At 46.6% G+C, this 17,194-nt stretch overlaps 5 protein-coding genes across 5 annotated transcripts; 2 read left to right on the top strand and 3 right to left on the bottom strand.

Moving 5' to 3' along the window:
- N7495_003080 (succinate--CoA ligase subunit beta) lies at nucleotides 1–1,549 on the bottom strand (the record flags this gene model as incomplete). Its single annotated transcript, XM_057205749.1, has 6 exons — nucleotides 1–84; nucleotides 134–255; nucleotides 307–1,061; nucleotides 1,108–1,204; nucleotides 1,308–1,380; nucleotides 1,436–1,549. 6 exons carry the CDS (start codon nucleotides 1,547–1,549, stop codon nucleotides 1–3), a joined length of 1,245 nt encoding a protein of 414 aa, XP_057066356.1.
- Nucleotides 1,550–3,663: 2,114 nt separating this feature from the next.
- N7495_003079 (uncharacterized protein) lies at nucleotides 3,664–6,139 on the top strand (the record flags this gene model as incomplete). The annotated part of the gene is made up of 8 exons (XM_057205748.1): nucleotides 3,664–4,518; nucleotides 4,570–4,758; nucleotides 4,818–4,993; nucleotides 5,047–5,158; nucleotides 5,212–5,272; nucleotides 5,329–5,585; nucleotides 5,639–5,739; nucleotides 5,806–6,139. 8 exons carry the CDS (start codon nucleotides 3,664–3,666, stop codon nucleotides 6,137–6,139), a joined length of 2,085 nt encoding a protein of 694 aa, XP_057066355.1.
- Nucleotides 6,140–6,526: 387 nt separating this feature from the next.
- Nucleotides 6,527–11,143, bottom strand: atrF (ABC drug exporter AtrF; the record flags this gene model as incomplete). The annotated part of the gene is made up of 1 exon (XM_057205747.1): nucleotides 6,527–11,143. The coding sequence occupies one exon, from the start codon at nucleotides 11,141–11,143 to the stop codon at nucleotides 6,527–6,529; it is 4,617 nt and encodes a 1,538-aa protein (XP_057066354.1).
- A 917-nt stretch (nucleotides 11,144–12,060) lies between these two features.
- On the bottom strand, nucleotides 12,061–13,417 carry N7495_003077 (cardiolipin synthase; the record flags this gene model as incomplete). Its single annotated transcript, XM_057205746.1, has 5 exons — nucleotides 12,061–12,184; nucleotides 12,441–12,705; nucleotides 12,761–13,071; nucleotides 13,128–13,214; nucleotides 13,260–13,417. The coding sequence occupies 5 exons, from the start codon at nucleotides 13,415–13,417 to the stop codon at nucleotides 12,061–12,063; spliced, it is 945 nt and encodes a 314-aa protein (XP_057066353.1).
- An 896-nt stretch (nucleotides 13,418–14,313) lies between these two features.
- On the top strand, nucleotides 14,314–15,642 carry N7495_003076 (uncharacterized protein; the record flags this gene model as incomplete). The annotated part of the gene is made up of 2 exons (XM_057205745.1): nucleotides 14,314–15,297; nucleotides 15,376–15,642. The coding sequence occupies 2 exons, from the start codon at nucleotides 14,314–14,316 to the stop codon at nucleotides 15,640–15,642; spliced, it is 1,251 nt and encodes a 416-aa protein (XP_057066352.1).
- Nucleotides 15,643–17,194: the final 1,552 nt, after the last annotated feature.

Here is a 17,194-nt window from a genome sequence, read left to right as displayed (position 1 = left end):
TCAACTCGTTAAATTCACGATTCTCTGTGCCGCTGCATCAAAATCTGCCTCCACGATCAAGTTCTCCAAATTTGACTGTTTGATCTAATCCAGAATCAGTCATTGAAGTTATGATTTTGCGCGGTACACTCACTAGCTCGAGACCTTTATTGCAATTCGTACCCTGTAACCTAACAATAACCGGAACTCTGAAGCCTTGCTTCTTGGAAGCAGCGGCGACAATAGACTCGGCAATCATATCACAGCGCACAATGCCTGTATATAATTGTTGGCAACTGAATATCTCCAATATGACACGTTACTCACCACCATAGATATTGACCAGAATGCCCTTAATGCGCGAGTCTTTGTCCAGGATATCGAATGCTTTGGACAAGGTTTCTTTCGTTGCTCCACCACCAACATCCAGGAAGTTAGCACACTTTCCTCCAAATAAAGAAACCAGATCATTCGTCGCCATTGCCAGCCCAGCTCCATTAACGATATTTCCAATATTACCATCAAGACGAACATACGAAAGACCCAATTTAGAAGCTTCATACTCATCCTTCTCCTCCGATGACTGCTCCTCGAGACTAAATATCTCCGTCTGCCTGAATCGTGCCGAGTTATCAAAATCAAATTTGGCATCAAGGCACATAAAGTCGCCTCTCGCTGTTCGCACAAGTGGGTTGAGCTCGAGCAAAGTGGCATCTTTTTCATGGAACAATTTGACCATTTGGTTGAGGATATGTGATATGGCCTTGATCTCCGAGTCAGAAAAGCCAAATTGTGCCTGGATGTAAGCTGTGATTTCATTTGTGATTCCAGCGTCTAGATGGAACCAGAAACGTTCCAGTTTATCTGGGTTGGACTCGATATTGACGCCGCCAGCGTCCGATATCAGCAGAACAGGCATATTACGATCGCGATCAAAGGTGATAGCAACGTAAAATTCATGAGCGATATCGACTGCTTTGTATATATATAACTTTTCCACCAAAAGCCCATCAGGCGGTGTTTGTTTTGTTTTGAGGTGATAACCAAGCATGTTGGAAGCGCTTTCGAACGCATCGCCGGGGCTAGGGTGGAATTAGAATTGAGCTCTTTTGTCTTTGTCAGACTTACGATTTAACAATCCGGACTCCACCTTTACCATCGCTGCTATATTGTCCTTTTCCACGTCCTCCAGCGAGGATCTGAGCCTTGATTACCGATGGTGCATCTAAGTAAGTATTGGTTAACAGTGAGACTTGATACTGTAGAATAGTAGCCGAGAGGAACTGAGAGAATTGACTCCGGACCTCGGGAAGCACATCAGGACTCACTTATAGTCGAAACAGCCTCCTTGGCTTCCTGCGGACTCCTGATTGTGATACCATTCGGCACTGGGATATGAAACTTCGTTTTGTGTAAGCGATGGATAAATTCAGCTTGTGCATCTCATTGATCTCACATCTTTTAGTAGTTTATGTGAATGATACTCCAACAAGCCTAGCCCTCGCACTTGTTGTTTGAAAGAACCTCGAAGTACTCGGAAAAGGCGAGGGAGAGGTAGCTTAGTAAACATTTGGAATTATGTTGGTTGACAAGTAACTAAATTCTCAGAAGCCTTTGTTGACTTTGAAAGAACGACTTTGCAGTAATTAAATGTTGATTTGCAAACTTTATGATTGGGATTGATTATGCTGTTCAAATACACTTTTCATGACGTCAACACTATACCTAGAGACGTCAAACTCTGGTTATACCCCAGTTTAGGCTCACTTTGCGGGGAAGTCAATTTAATTCCGGTTTTCAATGCGGACCTCGGAATGTGGAATGATACTCAAATGTACTAAGTTTTTAGGGTCATGGAATACCCCAAGATTGTAGATCGGTACCTCGGCATTGAACCCTTTTCTATTCTCCAGTGTCCAGAGCTCACTCTAAATGAATAGAAAAACATTGGGTGGCACTTTGTTGTCGTTCACATTGGCGAGTGAAAAACAAAGTCTACCTATAGCTAGGAAATTGACGTGAGGTAAACTTCATCCTAGATTTCGGAGCTCTAGTGATAGCCGTGCTTGAGTTGCTGGACATGAGTAGTAATATAAGCATCACTGGGTAGCTTTCGCGGTTGACTTGGGAGTTGAGGGTTTGCCATGAGTCCACAAGTGGCATGTGGAATACTTTGATGCTTTGGTTAAGAGAAGTTACTGCATGCTTTAGGAAGGCGAGATCCTAAACCCGACCTGCATCACCGCATTTATGGATTTGACGTTTTATCACTGTCCTTGTCGATTTGAGAGAACATAGCAAGCTTTGGGATATATAAGCTACTTTTATTATCGGTGAAGGATCTTCTGAGTGATGCTGGAGGCACTAGACTCCCAAGAGAATAATTAGGATTAAACCTGGGATATCGTTAGAAAACGGTAGTATAAAGGTTTGAAAGAGATGATATATATCCCAATTTCGACATGAAATGTTTATTTCAACTTTGGGAGCTTATTAACATCGGGAGATCACTGCTGAAAGCTGAGAATCCTCACATTAAACGTGCGTTTCACTTCATATTCACCTCGCTTCCACTTTGGATTGAAAGAGGTAGAAGATTAAAAGAAGGCCAACCTCTTAGACATTGAACATGTGCTTTAATTCATGTTTATTTTATTTTCACTTTAGATCAAAAGGCTTAGAGAAGATGAAAAGAAGTCTTGGAAGTTGTTAATGCGCCAAGACAGTGGGAATTCTTCAACCTTGGAAGTTTTAAGATAAGTATCGGAAGGACGGGCACTGGTTCGGTATGTAGACACCAAATCCCAGTTATGCTTCGGCAATCTCTTAGGCAGCCTTGAAAGATCTACCAGTGGGTGCAAACTCTGTAGTCCCAGAGGAAAAAATAGAAGACAGCATTGAAATCTGATGATGTGTTTAGATGAAAATTATACATGAAGGTATTATAGAGAAGATATGAGGACATATACATGAATTATTTGGAAGGATGGAAGAAGAGGAAGGTACTCAAGAGAGAAAACTTGGAATATAGAAGTATGTATACTCCAATTTCCCTAAGTAAGACTTGAATCTCGCATGCTGATTTGGAGCCCGCTAACCTCAATATTGTTCATGCCAATTAGGCAAGATCAACTTTCCCAGTAGGTGTGAGGGAAATATACATATGTGAATTTTGAAGTAACTAGACTGATAAACTTCTTTGGAATAGAGACGCTAAGCAAACTTTGTCAGCAAAGTAAATACTCTGCATAAGAACTCAAACTCCCAAATTGCAAATAAAAGACATTTATGAGCTCATGTTGGAAAACGTTTGTAGCAAACAGGAAACATGACTTGAATGTTTGCGATATTTGTATACATATCACGTGACCTTGTGCGCCTAGGCGTCAGTCAACAAACGTATTGATCTTTATTCACTAACCTCTTTTATCATCCAAAGTTCCAGCTCGCTGCTGACTCTGACTCCGTGACTCTCTCCGTAGCTATCGTTCTTTTCTTTGTCCCTTACATCTGCTCCTCTTTAAAAGTGCTTCCTTGACTCGCTCAAACGGTGAGGTCATTATCTGCGCTTATCCATCTACCAGCTGTGCTTTTCTACCTTCCAATCTTTTTCTCTATTTTGATTCCCTGTCAGACTTTTCTTTTTTTCTCCCAAGCCTTAAAAGGCACGTTGTCGCTGTCAACATGGTCGACATGGTCAACCTTGAGGAGGAGGAGGCTGCAATGGTGGAAGCCGCAATCCAAGCGTCTCTTCGTGACATCCAGCCCCGTGTTGGCGAATCTTCGTTACCAAACGAGAAAGTGATTGACCTGACAAATGATTCAGACGATGATTCGGATGTCAAAGAATTACATCCAAAGTCCAAGTCTATTATTGGATCTGACAGTGAGACTGAAGTTGGAAATGACGAGGAACCGAAACTAGTCAACAAACTCCATGGCAATGTCCAGCCTAGTACTCAGACACCTGTGGAAGTCCCTGTGATGCAAGGCATCCTTGGACTTGATCGAAAGCAAATGGAGCTTGAGCGTCTTGCTCGTCAAAATGCTCGTCAATCTCATGGACAGCAAATGGAATCTACTGAGCGTCCGAGGCGTCAAGATATCCGTGATGGTAAAAGAAAGGCAGGATTCTCGCCTCCGCTAGGTCAATCGCCAGTAAAGGCACCCAGGATAGAGGCAACTTCCGCTCCTGCTACTCATCACTCCTCTTCACTAACGAATACTTCATTCCCTACACGAATTCCCGCAGGATCCATAATGCCAACAGTGCCAGTGCCAGTGCCAGTGCCAGCACCATCGTCAGTGATTCCTACCACAAAGTCTACTCCCCAGTGGCTCCACGGAATTGTGAAGAAAACCTACCTTTCCAATATCGCACGGTCTGGAAATGATATCACATTCGAAGAACTGCTTCAAGCATCCGACTTGAAACTTGCAGTTATTAGCTCGTTTATCTGGGATACCGAGTGGATTTTCAATAAGCTGAAAAAAGAAACAAAAATACTTCTTGTCATGAGTGTCAAGAACCTGGATGCAGTAAGTGCTACCTCATCCTTCCAAGGGGAAAAAAATCTAATCATGGTCTAGCGTCGCCAATATCGAGAAGAAACGAGTAGAATGCCGAATGTCAAGCTATGCTTTCCACCAATGGAAGGGCAAATCAATTGCATGCACTCTAAGTTGATTCTTCTGTTTCACACGGAATACCTTCGGATCGCGGTACCTACAGCGAACGCGACCTCGCATGACTGGGGTGTGCGAGGTTTGATGGAGAACGTTAGTAATCGATAATACCCGTTGTGATGACTGCTTTTGCTGAAAGAACAACCATCTAGACCGTATTCATTATTGATCTTCCGAAGCTTAAGTCCGGCTCTGAATTGTCCAAAACATCCTTTCAGGTTGAGCTTGAGTACTTTCTCCGGGCTAGCACGATTTCAGACCTCGTAATCGAGAGGATGAAAGGTTACGATTTCAGCGAAACCTCCTGTTACGAATTTGTTCATTCGATGTTAGTAACCTGATTCTTTCAACTCAAAATCTTGTGTTCTAACCAGTTTACAGCGGCGGGAGTCATACCGGAGATGCATTGAAGCGGACAGGATTCTGCGGCCTGGGCAGAGCTGTTACGCGCATTGGCATGCGATCCCTGTCGAAGATAAACGTTGCTTATGTAGTAGGTCACCTCCTCAAACGTGACTCATAACTCACACTGATAAACATCTACAGACCTCCTCCATCGGCGCCCTGGACCAAGACTTTCTCCGTCGCATCTATCTCGCTTGCAAGGGTTAGCTATCATATCATTTCTATCCACTGAAATCACCAAAGACTAATGTGCTATAGGTGATGATGGACTTACAGAAAACCCCACGCGACAAAAAAGCGTCTTCAGAAAAGACGATGCGGCTATGACTGATACAGCTGATGCTCACATGCAGGTCTATTTTCCGTCACACAAAACTGTGACAGAGGCACATGAAAACCCAATTGATACCGCCGGAACGATTATGATGAATAAAGCCTATTGGCAAAGAGCCGAGTTTCCGAGACGGGTGATGAGAGACTGCTTAAGTGAGAGGGGCACGCTGATGCATAACAAGGTACGCGGAACTACCTCAATCCTATCTTCTATGATACTTATATGACATGGTAGTTGATATACGCCTGGCCGGACGAACCTATTACGCTGCCCAATGGTGATGAGTGCAAAGGGTGGGCATATGTTGGAAGCCACAATCTTTCCGAGAGTGCCTGGTAGGACTGACTATGAGCGCATCAGAACGAAGTAGTAGATCTATTCACTAACACATCTTGATCTAGGGGTTTCCGCCTCGTGAAAGATCGGGCAACAGGCCTGAAGAAAATAAACCTCCGAAACTATGAGTGTGGCGTGTTGGTGCCTGTCATCAACGCAAATTCCACTTTAAAGGAGTCGGCAGGGAAAGGCAAAGCTCCGACATCAGAGTCGTCGGAAAGTGGAACATTTACGAATATCACCCGTGAGATCTTCAATGATACAGTCCCCGTTCCGATGTTGCTACCCGCTCCACGCTTAACCGACGAGCGCAAGCCATGGTTCTTGATGGAGGAAATCGCGGAACAAGATCGTGCTATGAATGAGCGGCGGAATAAGATGAGGATGGGCAGATCTTAGTGAGCTTTCTTTGCCAGTCATTCATCCACCCACCCATTCGCCCATTTATCACTCATATCAGTTCATATAATTAGGCGAGGTCTATTAGTTAGTTTGAGGATGCTTGATAGCGCTCACAATGGGACTGATTACTTGATTGTTCTATTTGAGCACCTCGAGGGACTTGAAAAACATGGTGCTCAGAAGCAACGAACCACATGCGATGAGAATGAAGATATTTCATGATCAGTATCTCTGAAATTTCCAATCTAGTTCTATTTGACTCTATACTTATTTATAAACAATATAAAAATTGGAAGCACCGCATGATTGATCCATACTTGTCTAGTCGAAACGCTTAGGAAAATGCCACCAGGGCATCATAAACCAGAAGAAGGAAAATAATCACTAATTCGTCTCCTTCCGCTTAAACAAAGCCTTTACACGCTCAATGCTCAGCCCAAATAAGGAGAAAACATACCCAAGCCCAAAGCTCCAACCCTTCACACGAACAGTATAGATGAAGAAGTAGACAAGAGCCCAATTAATAATGACAAAAGCCAAGAATATTCCGAAACAGCGCCACTTGTCTCCGTCATGAACATTCAACTGAGTCATATACTGCGCGCCATTTTCATATGGACAGTACTGGCAGTCCGAGGTAGCATCGGGATGAAGCAAATACCCAGCCTTGGCGATATTCTTGATATAATTGTCCGCATAGCTAGAACATGTTTGGCCAGAGGGTGGGTTGAAGCGCGTGACTTCATCAGAGGCGCAGTCTATTTGCACAGAGGGGAGGACAGCTGAAAAGACGCCGCGGATCCACCAGGTTACTGGGTTGACGTAGTACATCCAGTATTTCCAAAAGACCGGGTAAGCGGTGTATGGGCGGACGATACCGTTGAAGAGGTTACACATGACGAAGAAGAAGGGGAGGACGTTTGAGATGACGGTGAAGCTGGGGGCGAAGGCGCAGATCCATTGGCCCCATGATGCTTGGAAGAGGAAGAATAGTACTGTCATGAGGAAAACGTAGCCTGCTGTTGACGAGTCTGTTGGGAAACCGACTGGGTAGTACCACAGCACCCAGTAGATCAGGGCTGAGATGATAGCTGCGGGGATCTCGCAGACGACGCTTGCGGTGCAGAAGGCGCCCCAGCCGTAGATACGGGATGGGTATTCACGGGCTTCCCAGAGCGCACGGTTTATATAGAATTTCGGCACGCTTGAGTTGAGGATGATTGGTGGGAGTAAGATGATCAGGAATGTTGAGAACATGCGGTCTTGCATGCTTGCTATTGTGTTTGGGAGCATCCAAAAGGTAAAACCGTTGAAGATGCCGCTGATGACGCTGACGAATAACTTGCCGTAGTAGTAGGAGGGGTCACGCCAGTATTGGCGGAATAGACGCTTGGTAAGAAGTTCTGTCTGGATGAGAGTTGGAGCGGCAAATTCGTATGGGGTTTCGGTGGTTTCCACTGGTACTTGGCTGCGCTCTGCTTTGATTTTTTCGATTTCGACAAGGACTTCGCGGTTTTGTTCAGAGTTGCGCCATTCTTCGTTCCAGTCTATCTGCTTGCCTTTGCGGTGGATGGGTTTTGCGGCTGTTTCGAGAATGAACTCGGCGACGTTCTTAGAGGGTGGGCAGACGACCCCACGGTCGGCGAAGTACTTAATGACCGTGGAACCTTCCTTGCCGATAGGACCAAAGTAGAATGTGTTTCCCCCGGGGTTGAGGGCAAGGACCATGTCGAACTGCTGAACCAGCATGGAGGAGGGCTGATGGATGGTGCAGACAATAGCCTGGCCAGCCTGGGACAGTTTCTTGAGGAAACGCACAATTGAGAGTGCGGCTTGGCTGTCCAGACCACTGGTAGGTTCGTCAAGGAAGAGGAGGAGACCCGGTTTAGCAGCCAGTTCCACGCCGATAGTTACTCGTTTCTTCTGCTCTACGTTCAAAGAACCGATAATGGCATCCTGGATGTCATCCAGCTCCAAAAGTTCAATGATACTGTCGACGTATTCGATCTTCTTCTGGCGCGAGATGGTGCGGTCTTGACGAAGGATGGCCGAGAATTCAAATGCTTCTCGAATGGTAGAGGTGTTATCATGCAGATCCATCTGTTCACAGAAGCCGGTTCCGCGTTGGAAGTCAGGACCCAGGGCGTGTCCGTCCACGAGCATGTCGCCCTTGACCACGCCAACCTTTTGACGCTGCGCCAGGGTGTTTAGTAGAGTTGTCTTACCAGCGCCGGAGGCGCCCATCAGGGCAATCATGACACCGGGCTTCACGTATCCGTTGACACCGTTCAGAATCTTGCGGGTTCCATTGCCGTAGGGGACGGTGTACTCGACGTTATTCCAGGTGAAGCATCGCTCGCTTCTGGAGAGACGGTTAAATTCATCGGTTCCGGATGAAGCCTCGCCGCGGGAGAGAGCTGCATTGTCACTTGAGCTGGCCACTTTCTCCTCATCATTTGCTTCGGTGGTTTTAGCAGCGATTTGTTTACTGCGCTTGGATTTCTTGAAGACAAGAGCACCGCCACCACCGCCGACAAAAGAAAGGAACTCAACAGCCAGGATAGTGACGATGAGATAAAGAACCGTGAATGCAACGACCACGCCGAAGTTGCGCCAGAGATGGTGTCGGGTCAGTTGGAAATTGACACTCAGATATTGCTTTCCCGGGACGCTGGTTTGGCCCAGAGATGAACCGGTCAGAGCACAACCCTGGTATCCCTCCACCACACCTGGTCCTTGAGGGACAAGCTGGGAAGGTGCACAATTCATGATACGGTCTGAGAACTCGCTAGTCAAAACCGCTTCATAACTATATGCAATCGGGTTGATGTAGTATAGCCAGCCGAACCATATGGAGCCCGACATCAGAGTCTGCTTGGGGATCACATAGCCGACGAAGATAACCAGCAGGTTCAATCCAATGCCGGAAAAGCGAACTGCATCGTCGATAGTTGGTGAAAGCGCGGCAAACATCCGGTACATTGATGTGATGCAGAAGGTGTTTGTGTAGACGAAAAGGAAGTAGATGAAGAACTTAGAGGGCGTCACGTCAAGCCCAGCGATGAAGTATACGATAAGCGTGAAAGGCATCACCATGGCAAGAATAGCGGGGAAATCGACAATCACACGGGCGATAGAGACGGCAGATGGGCGGTAGAAAGCGTAGTCCTTGTGTCTGGCAACGATTCCTCGACCCGACACAGCAGCCATCAGTTCGGTCAATTGCAGCCAGCCAAGGAAGAGGACAGAGAAGAAGGTCACACCGCTACGGGAGAAGGCGCCGCTGGTATCAAGAGACTCGCCATAGAAGAGAGAAGCCACGATGAGAGCATTGGAAACGAGAACGAAGTACTTAGTGTAGAGGGAGGTCTTGTCACCCAACAACAACCAGAATTCACGCTTCACACAGGCTGCGACCTGGCGGGCGAGAGAAACAGTGTAGGGAGATTTTTTGGAAACGGTCTTACTCTTGGACTGAGCAACAGTCTTCTGGAAACGACGTGTGTCCTCACACTCGGTCTCCTGGAGGCGCTGTTCGTAGTTGGCAACATCCTTCTCGATCCGCTTGTAGGCGTCACTGTTCTTGAACACCTGCTCAAGCTCAATGGCAGTCTTGGGGGCTGATGCCTCGCGGCCTGGTTGAAATTGGCGAGCATTGGGGTCACATAGCGAGGTCAAGAAGTCGGCAGTGGTTGATTGATCCGAGCAATAGAATCCCAAATCAACAAAGTACTGACGCGCTTCACGGGCGGAGCCCTGGTAAAGCATCCGGCCAGCATCAATGACCAGGACCTTGTCCATCAGCTCGTAGATGCTTTCTCCAGCCTGATACAAAGTGACAAAAGTCGTGCGTTTACTGACATCTGTCATAATTCGCAGAGACTTGGCATAGTCAAGGGCAGTGCTCGCGTCAAGACCCCGGGTGGAGTTGTCCCAGCAGACGACGGACGACTTAGTAGCCAGAGTCTCGGCAATACTGACACGCTTCCGCTCACCACCCGACACACCGCGGACATACTCGTTTCCGACCTGTGTGTTCTTGGTGTGGCTGATACCGAACATCTTCAGCAACGCATCAATAATGACAGGAATGCTTTCACGGTCATGCTTGCGAGTTTTGTTAGCCAACGAAAACTTCAAGGTTTGCCAGACGGTCAACGTCGGGAAATGCTGGTCGTCTTCCGGGTTATAGTTGACTTCACCTCGGAAGTGCTTGTTTTGTTCTTCTGCAGAGATACCGCCATAACTGATCTCACCGTTGACACCAGCGAATGAGGCCCGGTCGTTGGCAATGGCCTTTAAGAAGGTGGTACAGCCAGAACCAGGACGACCTAGCACCATCATCATCTCACCCTCGCGCACTGTACCGCTGAAATCATGGATCAAATCGCGAATAGGTAGCTTCTTACCTATCCGGGCCTGGGGCACGAATCGGCAAATGACATTATATAAATCAGGGCCAAAGGTTCCCACCACAGCATGGGGTAGAGTACGGACGAACGAGGCACCAGTCTGTACACCCTGAACAGTAAGGTTCTTGAAGACAACACCGATCTTTTTGGCGGAATCGCCTGCAGTAGTACGGCGCTCTAGATGGCCGCCCATCAGGAATTCTTCCAGATCAAAGGAGTCGGCCTCGGTGTCGGAATCACCTTCAATACCCTTTTCTTCATCACGGGCTGCCTGGCTAGTACGTGACTTTGGACGACGCACACTTCTGGTGCTTGACTTGGTTTGATGGATTTGACTCAATTCGCGACGCATCTCTGCCAAGTCCTCGACTGCACCACGAATGGAGACGGGGTCACCCGTCTCCTGCTCACCCCAGCGACCGTCATGGGAGGAGAGGGAAGATGAAGCGCTTGAGAACACTGGTGAGACAACTTCATGACGGGTTCCATCATTTGAAGTGAATGAATTGGATTGATTGATTGTGCGAGAGTTGGTATTGAAGGAGTTGGAGTGGCTGCTTTCAGGCTGAGCCGAGTGATGGCCTTCCATCTCTATATACAGTCAAGTGCTCAATAGAAGATGGACATTTATTGAGGGATAACCGGGTATATACAAGATCACGCAAAAGAAGGAGACAACGAGAAAGTTTGGAAGATGAGAAAGTAAAAGAAAAAGAGAGGAGATAAAAGCGGAACTATATACCGGAGTAAGCAAATAGTCTTAACTCCGTGAAAATATAATTCAGAGGAAATCGTCAGCGATAAGTGGAGCTCATGACTCATGGTGAGTTTCTGAATTCAAGAACAAAGTAAAAATATGACGGTAGCACTAAAACTCCATTTGATGCCATTAAGTCCGGTACCAAGGGTTGGCCTAATGTGTTAGTATGCAGATTCAAGGATGTGATTGGAGGAAAGCAACTATCTCACAGATGCAGTGGAGATAGTGGAGATAGTGGGCATAGATCTGACAAATGGAAGGAGGTCAAGGGAGTTTATAGGAATTCATATCCCGCACGCAGTCTTTCTGATTACATTATGAGTTCCCTGAATCATGTCAATGCTCGCTGATCCTTACCTACTCGGAGTCCGTACTGATTTATCATCAACTTCGATTTCCTTCGCTTTGATTTCAAACCATTCAGTATTGAGTATTTCTAATAACATCGCATATCCCCTACTAACAACTCCTAGCTTCATACGAATAAACGGAGCTAGCCACTGAATAGTTCATCTAACCCTTGTTTGCGGAAATTAGATGGAGTGGGGCTCAAACTAGGATGACCCTGGAATCCAAGACTGTCCAACTCATCATGTTACCAACTGTCAAATCCAACTGCATGCGCAGGTTCAACGGGTGTTTGTCCTCAAAGGAACAACACGTGGAATTTGCTGGAAAAAAAATAACTCGGCTAACACGTTTTTCCATTTTTCCATTTTTCCAATTTCAATGTAAACATTTCCCTCCTACTTGCGTTTGGCTGCTTGGGCAATCCGTCTTTGAATCTCCTCATTACTAAGGATCTTCACCGCATTGTTGGAGAAAACATAACTCAGGCCCGACCATAGAGTTGTGCCTGCCACAAGGTACCTATAGAATGTTAGTACACCGGCCCAATAAAGGAATTAGCCCGATATGTATCACAGATGAAACATATGCAAATGCAAGATACAACGGTCAAGACTTGTACAGACTTCTGGCACTTGCTTCGGCTAAGCAGAGAGAAGCCCTATTCCCCACTGTGGTCATATGTACTATGCCCATACCTACAGCGGAAGGTCCATGCTTGCCATGTGCCATGCATCGGGGAATTGAGAATGGGGAATATGGCGGGTCGATCACTTACTGAAATCCAGTCATGGCCTCACTCAAATGCCATGCACTAATCACAGCCTCGGGAACAACTGGAAATGCAATGGCACTGCCAACCAACACCAACTGCAGTGCAGTATTGATCTTCGAGATTTCAGTAGGCTTTACTTCGGCCGAAGGAAGTGAAAAATCCCAATACCGAGCCATAGTTTTCGGGGCCGGCAGAGAAATCCAACGGTAATAGATGGCCGAAAGGGCCAGACCGACATCTCGTCCTAGGATAATAACGGCCAGCCATACTTTTCAGGTTAGTTGCATAAAACATATATCTTAGAAGAGGGTATTTTTGCCTACTCGGAAGAGATCCGTTCACCGCTAGGCAGGCTACGCCGATCGTCATCAAGAGCTTGTCAGCCATGGGGTCAATGATTGTGCCCACGACTGTCTGTAGGTTATACTTCCGGGCAATATATCCATCAACCAGGTCAGTAAGACCTGCATAAGCAAATAGAGATAAAGCAGCAGCATGGTAGTCGTGAACAAGCAGATATCCAACCATGGGTGCTGCCAGTAGTCGGGTAAAGGTCAAGATATTGGGGACAGTGTAAATGTTCTCATGGGCTTTAGCCAAGGGGATCTTGGATAGAATGGGCTTAATGGTTGGTCTACGATATATTAGTCATCGAAAGTTCAAGAATTGATCTGAAGCTGGACTGTTTACTTTTCAGGTTCGGGTGTTTTCGAGGTTGACCACCTTTGTTGAAGAATCGATGTCTTTGGCACACATTTTGGCAGACCTATCTTGTTTCTGGACAAGTCAGATTAGAATTCAATGGTACCTCAAACAACATACCTGGTTGAGAACTGGGCCATGACAGGGAACTTGGTCAACGTGGACATGCATTGAGGTCGGATCCCCATAATCTGCATCCCATGGGTCCGATGCAATCTTTGGACAACCCGGATTCCCAGGGTAGCCCGATGAGGCAGCAAGTGAGAGGCAGATATCATCTTGTGGAAGAGAAAAGAGAAAAGAGAGTGGAAAAGGCGAAGAGGCGTCAGCTACTCTGTACTGAGGAAAGTCGGAACAAAAACGAATGGCCCCAAGAAAATCCAGAATTTTAACACATCACAACCTTGAAGCTCCTCTTTCAAAATCTTGCTTCTGCTTGAATGGTAATAGGCGAGGAAGCTAGCTAGCTACAGCAAAGCTGGTCCTGCAAACAAGATCTGTCACAATTGCATGCAATTCTATACGGGACACTGTAGTACTCCGTAATCAATGCTGAGTTAGCTCCTAGCTGGTGATCAACCCTGTTTTAGAGATACAATTTGCACAGGGATCACACCAACATCAAGAGTTGAGATTAATATTGTCAAGCTTGAAGCCCAGCCCGGAGCGGAGAAAGTTTAGCTACGAACGGGATCGGATTAACCCTTATTCCGACCAACGTCATCCCCGATCTATACATTCACATTTCACGAACATTGCGAACGTTTAGAGATATCTGTATATAAAACCGGCTTCTATGTCATAATGTCACTTCTAAGGTTAAGGTTTTCATGGTTGATATGTAATTACACTATGATCCTATCATCCTACTAACAATGCCTCTCATTTCCAAGGCTACATCCGGCACCTGACCACCGGCGCATGACATCTCACCTGATAAGATACTTGTGTAGATCATCACAAGTAACTAACTTAAAGATATTACTAGTGTCTAATCCCTTAGATCCCACTCTATTTCTCAGTGCTCTTATAGAACATACTGCAGATGCAGGCAGTCTCAAAGACTTCCTGATGGACATCAAGCAGCAAGGTGGCTAAGCCCTACATCTTTCAGCCCTACATCGCTGAGTCGTCGTTGAGTCGTCGTCGTCGCTGAGTCGCCGATGTCCCCACGATGGCCACAGTAACGGTGGCAAGAACTTCTCGCACCCCAAAATTCCCCTCTCACCCACCTCTCCTCCAACCCCCTCAACAAACTCCGGCCGTGGACCCCAACATGGCGAACCCTCAGCTCCAGATTAATCGCGAGGCAATTTATGAGCAGAAGCTACCTGGTGAGGCTTATATCACGGCTCATGTGCAACGACTCCAGCACGGCTTTTACCAAAGCTCCGAGGTCTCGGACCCAGTGCGTCCCCATGTGGATTTCCTCGCCATCGACTTCATTTTTCATTCTCCTAACACCCAGACTCACCGGTTTAAAGCTGCTACGATTCGGGCCAAAATTGAGAACAATTTCCAGGTCTCAGATGTCTCCAATGGTACCTCTGACCATCCCAACATGTCCTCTGGAGACCCTTACTTCCTCATGCACGCGCCCCACCTCATCTATGGCACTGTCTCCCCTGAGACTATGCAGTGGACTTTCAGCCTGGCCGGCTCGCTCGGTATCTCTGATACTCCCGTCAGCGCAAGCCTTGTCCCCTCCGGCACCTTGAAGGGTAAATACCGCCGATTCGAAATGATGCGAATTCAAGGATCGGCACGCAAAACTAAGAGCCCCATCGGACGTATGTATGATGTTGAGGCCGGAGAAGTCGTCTGGTCTATTGAGGAAAACACCCTGCAGCAATCTGGTCTCCCTCGCGAATTCACCTTTGTCATGCTTGTCCAGAAGCCTACTGCTGATGCATGCATCAGTCTGACCATTGAGATCGATCCCGTGCTGCAGACTTGGCTGGGCAGTTTCCCCAAATGGGTCCTGTCTCTGCCGAGCTACAAGCCCTTGAAGTGCCGCTCTGTCGACTTCCGCAAGCAGATCGGCCAACGCTTCGGATCTAGCTATGATGCCCGCTTGGGACGACGTTACAACTTCGCTAGCTTGGTGCAGGCTCTGGACAACTATGTGACTATCACTGGCCAAGCCGTTACTCGTAAAGTATGTTGATTCCCTTACTATCTTTGACGTGAGAGGGTGCAGTATGTTGGTTAAGTTAATAAGCTAACACTTTTCCAGCTCGAACTGCCTGAGGCCGTGCCTGAGCCCGAGATCAACCCCAGAACTTACCGTCCTTACAACAGCACCTCTGACATGATAATAATGATTGCAAGTCTTCGCCGTCACCTGATTCTTGATCTTGAGGCCACCTCTATTACTGCTCATTATGGAGCTGAATCGGATGTCACTACTGTGGATGAAGTCCGAACACGCGCTCGTCGCAGCCCGGTTATGATGATGCCGAACACTGCCTTGCCTATTGACGGTGACTTTTTCCAAGACTAGAGCTCGCGAGGGACTCACTGCGGATCGCTGGTCGCTGCATTCTTCGGTGTTGGTGAGAGTTTCTTCTTTGTAGTTTTCGTATTCTTTGTTATCCGGTATGCTTTCAGCGTCAATTTTGTTTCTTTCCGGAGTTCATTTCTTACTTCTATAGAGTTTTTCTATGTGTTGCATTGTTTATCTCTTGTGTCGGAAAACTCGGTGGCTGATATCCCAATATTCTGCTTGTTACTCTCACGATATCCCTTTAGCATGTCGACTTAACGAATTAGTATTGATCTCAGTTGGCAGTCTTTCCCACATTTCCCCTCTTCTTTATCATTGTAGTCCTCGTCCTCTTTAGCCCGACCTCGGGAAGAAGTTAGCCAACCTGTCCAGGTGAGCAAGAGCTCCCATTCCGTCGACTCCGAGGCCGTAATTGGTCTATCCATGATCCAAAAAACGACCACCCCCTCCCTCCAGAGTCCATCTAATCTTACATGTACTTCTCCAACATGGCTGCTTGGGTGAAATTCAACGGTGGGCTATTATTGCGATGTTCTCTTAATCAGTCGCCTTATTCCTTTGTGACATCCCCTTCAAGTGTCATTTCAACCAATTAACTGGGCAGCCTTGGAACTAATATTGATCTCTATTAGCAGCAACTTACCCCTTTTCTCTATCCTGGTTGTCCTTACCCTTGCTAGCCGTAGATTATTAACCTGAACAAGAACAAGAACTTCAGGACTCTCCCCGACCCAAGGTCACATAAAGTCCATAATCAAAGACAACCTTCCTCTCACTCCCTCCTAAAACAAGATGTATCGGTACTAGAATGCGGATGTTGAACGAGGTATCAAGGTGCCGTTGCTGTTGCCTGAAGTACTGTACTAGGAACGAGGTACCAGCTAGAAATCAAGGTATCACGAACGTTATAATCTTGGACTGCACGGCTTTTGTTATAAACCTTGGGAAAAGGAGATTGGATAGATAAGAAACAGTCATAACATGAGAATTCCAGAGCTGAAACGAAGACACTGTCTTCGCTCCAGGATTGGGATTGAGGCTTTTGGAATGAATAATTGGCTATGATGTCTCCCTTATTTCCAAGGTTCAGGGAGCCATGTCCTACATAAGTATTTGATACCTAGGGAAATTCCAAGTTCGAAGCCTAGAAACCTGGCTGGGCGACTTGGGATTCAGGATTACAAGTCTACCTATATCTTGGAGTCCTTTGCAAACTTGAACCCAGACCTGGCACAGGCACCTTGACTGAGTGCTGAAGAAACTTGAAACAGCTGGAGATATTATTACAGAAAGACCACGCTAAGAACAGGATAAAGCAATCTCAGAGTTCAAATATAGGCACAGATAGAATCGGATATAATTTTCATTCCATAAGTAGAACATCCGATCCATGCTTCATCCCATCCATCTTGATATCCAACAGGAACATAAAGAGATCAGAGAAATGATCCCAGTTGCATCACTCGCAATAAATCAAACTACCGCCCCATAGATAAACAAGACCAGACCAAAAACTAAAAACAAACAAGAACAAAGGTGCCACCCCACG

The sequence above is a fragment of the Penicillium taxi genome (assembly GCF_028828555.1).
Source record: "Penicillium taxi strain IBT 34144 chromosome Unknown utg000002l_segment0_segment0, whole genome shotgun sequence".
In the NCBI taxonomy this organism is placed as follows: domain Eukaryota; kingdom Fungi; phylum Ascomycota; class Eurotiomycetes; order Eurotiales; family Aspergillaceae; genus Penicillium; species Penicillium taxi.
Note: the sequence above shows the minus strand (reverse complement) of the source record. Positions and strands in the feature narration are given on the sequence as shown.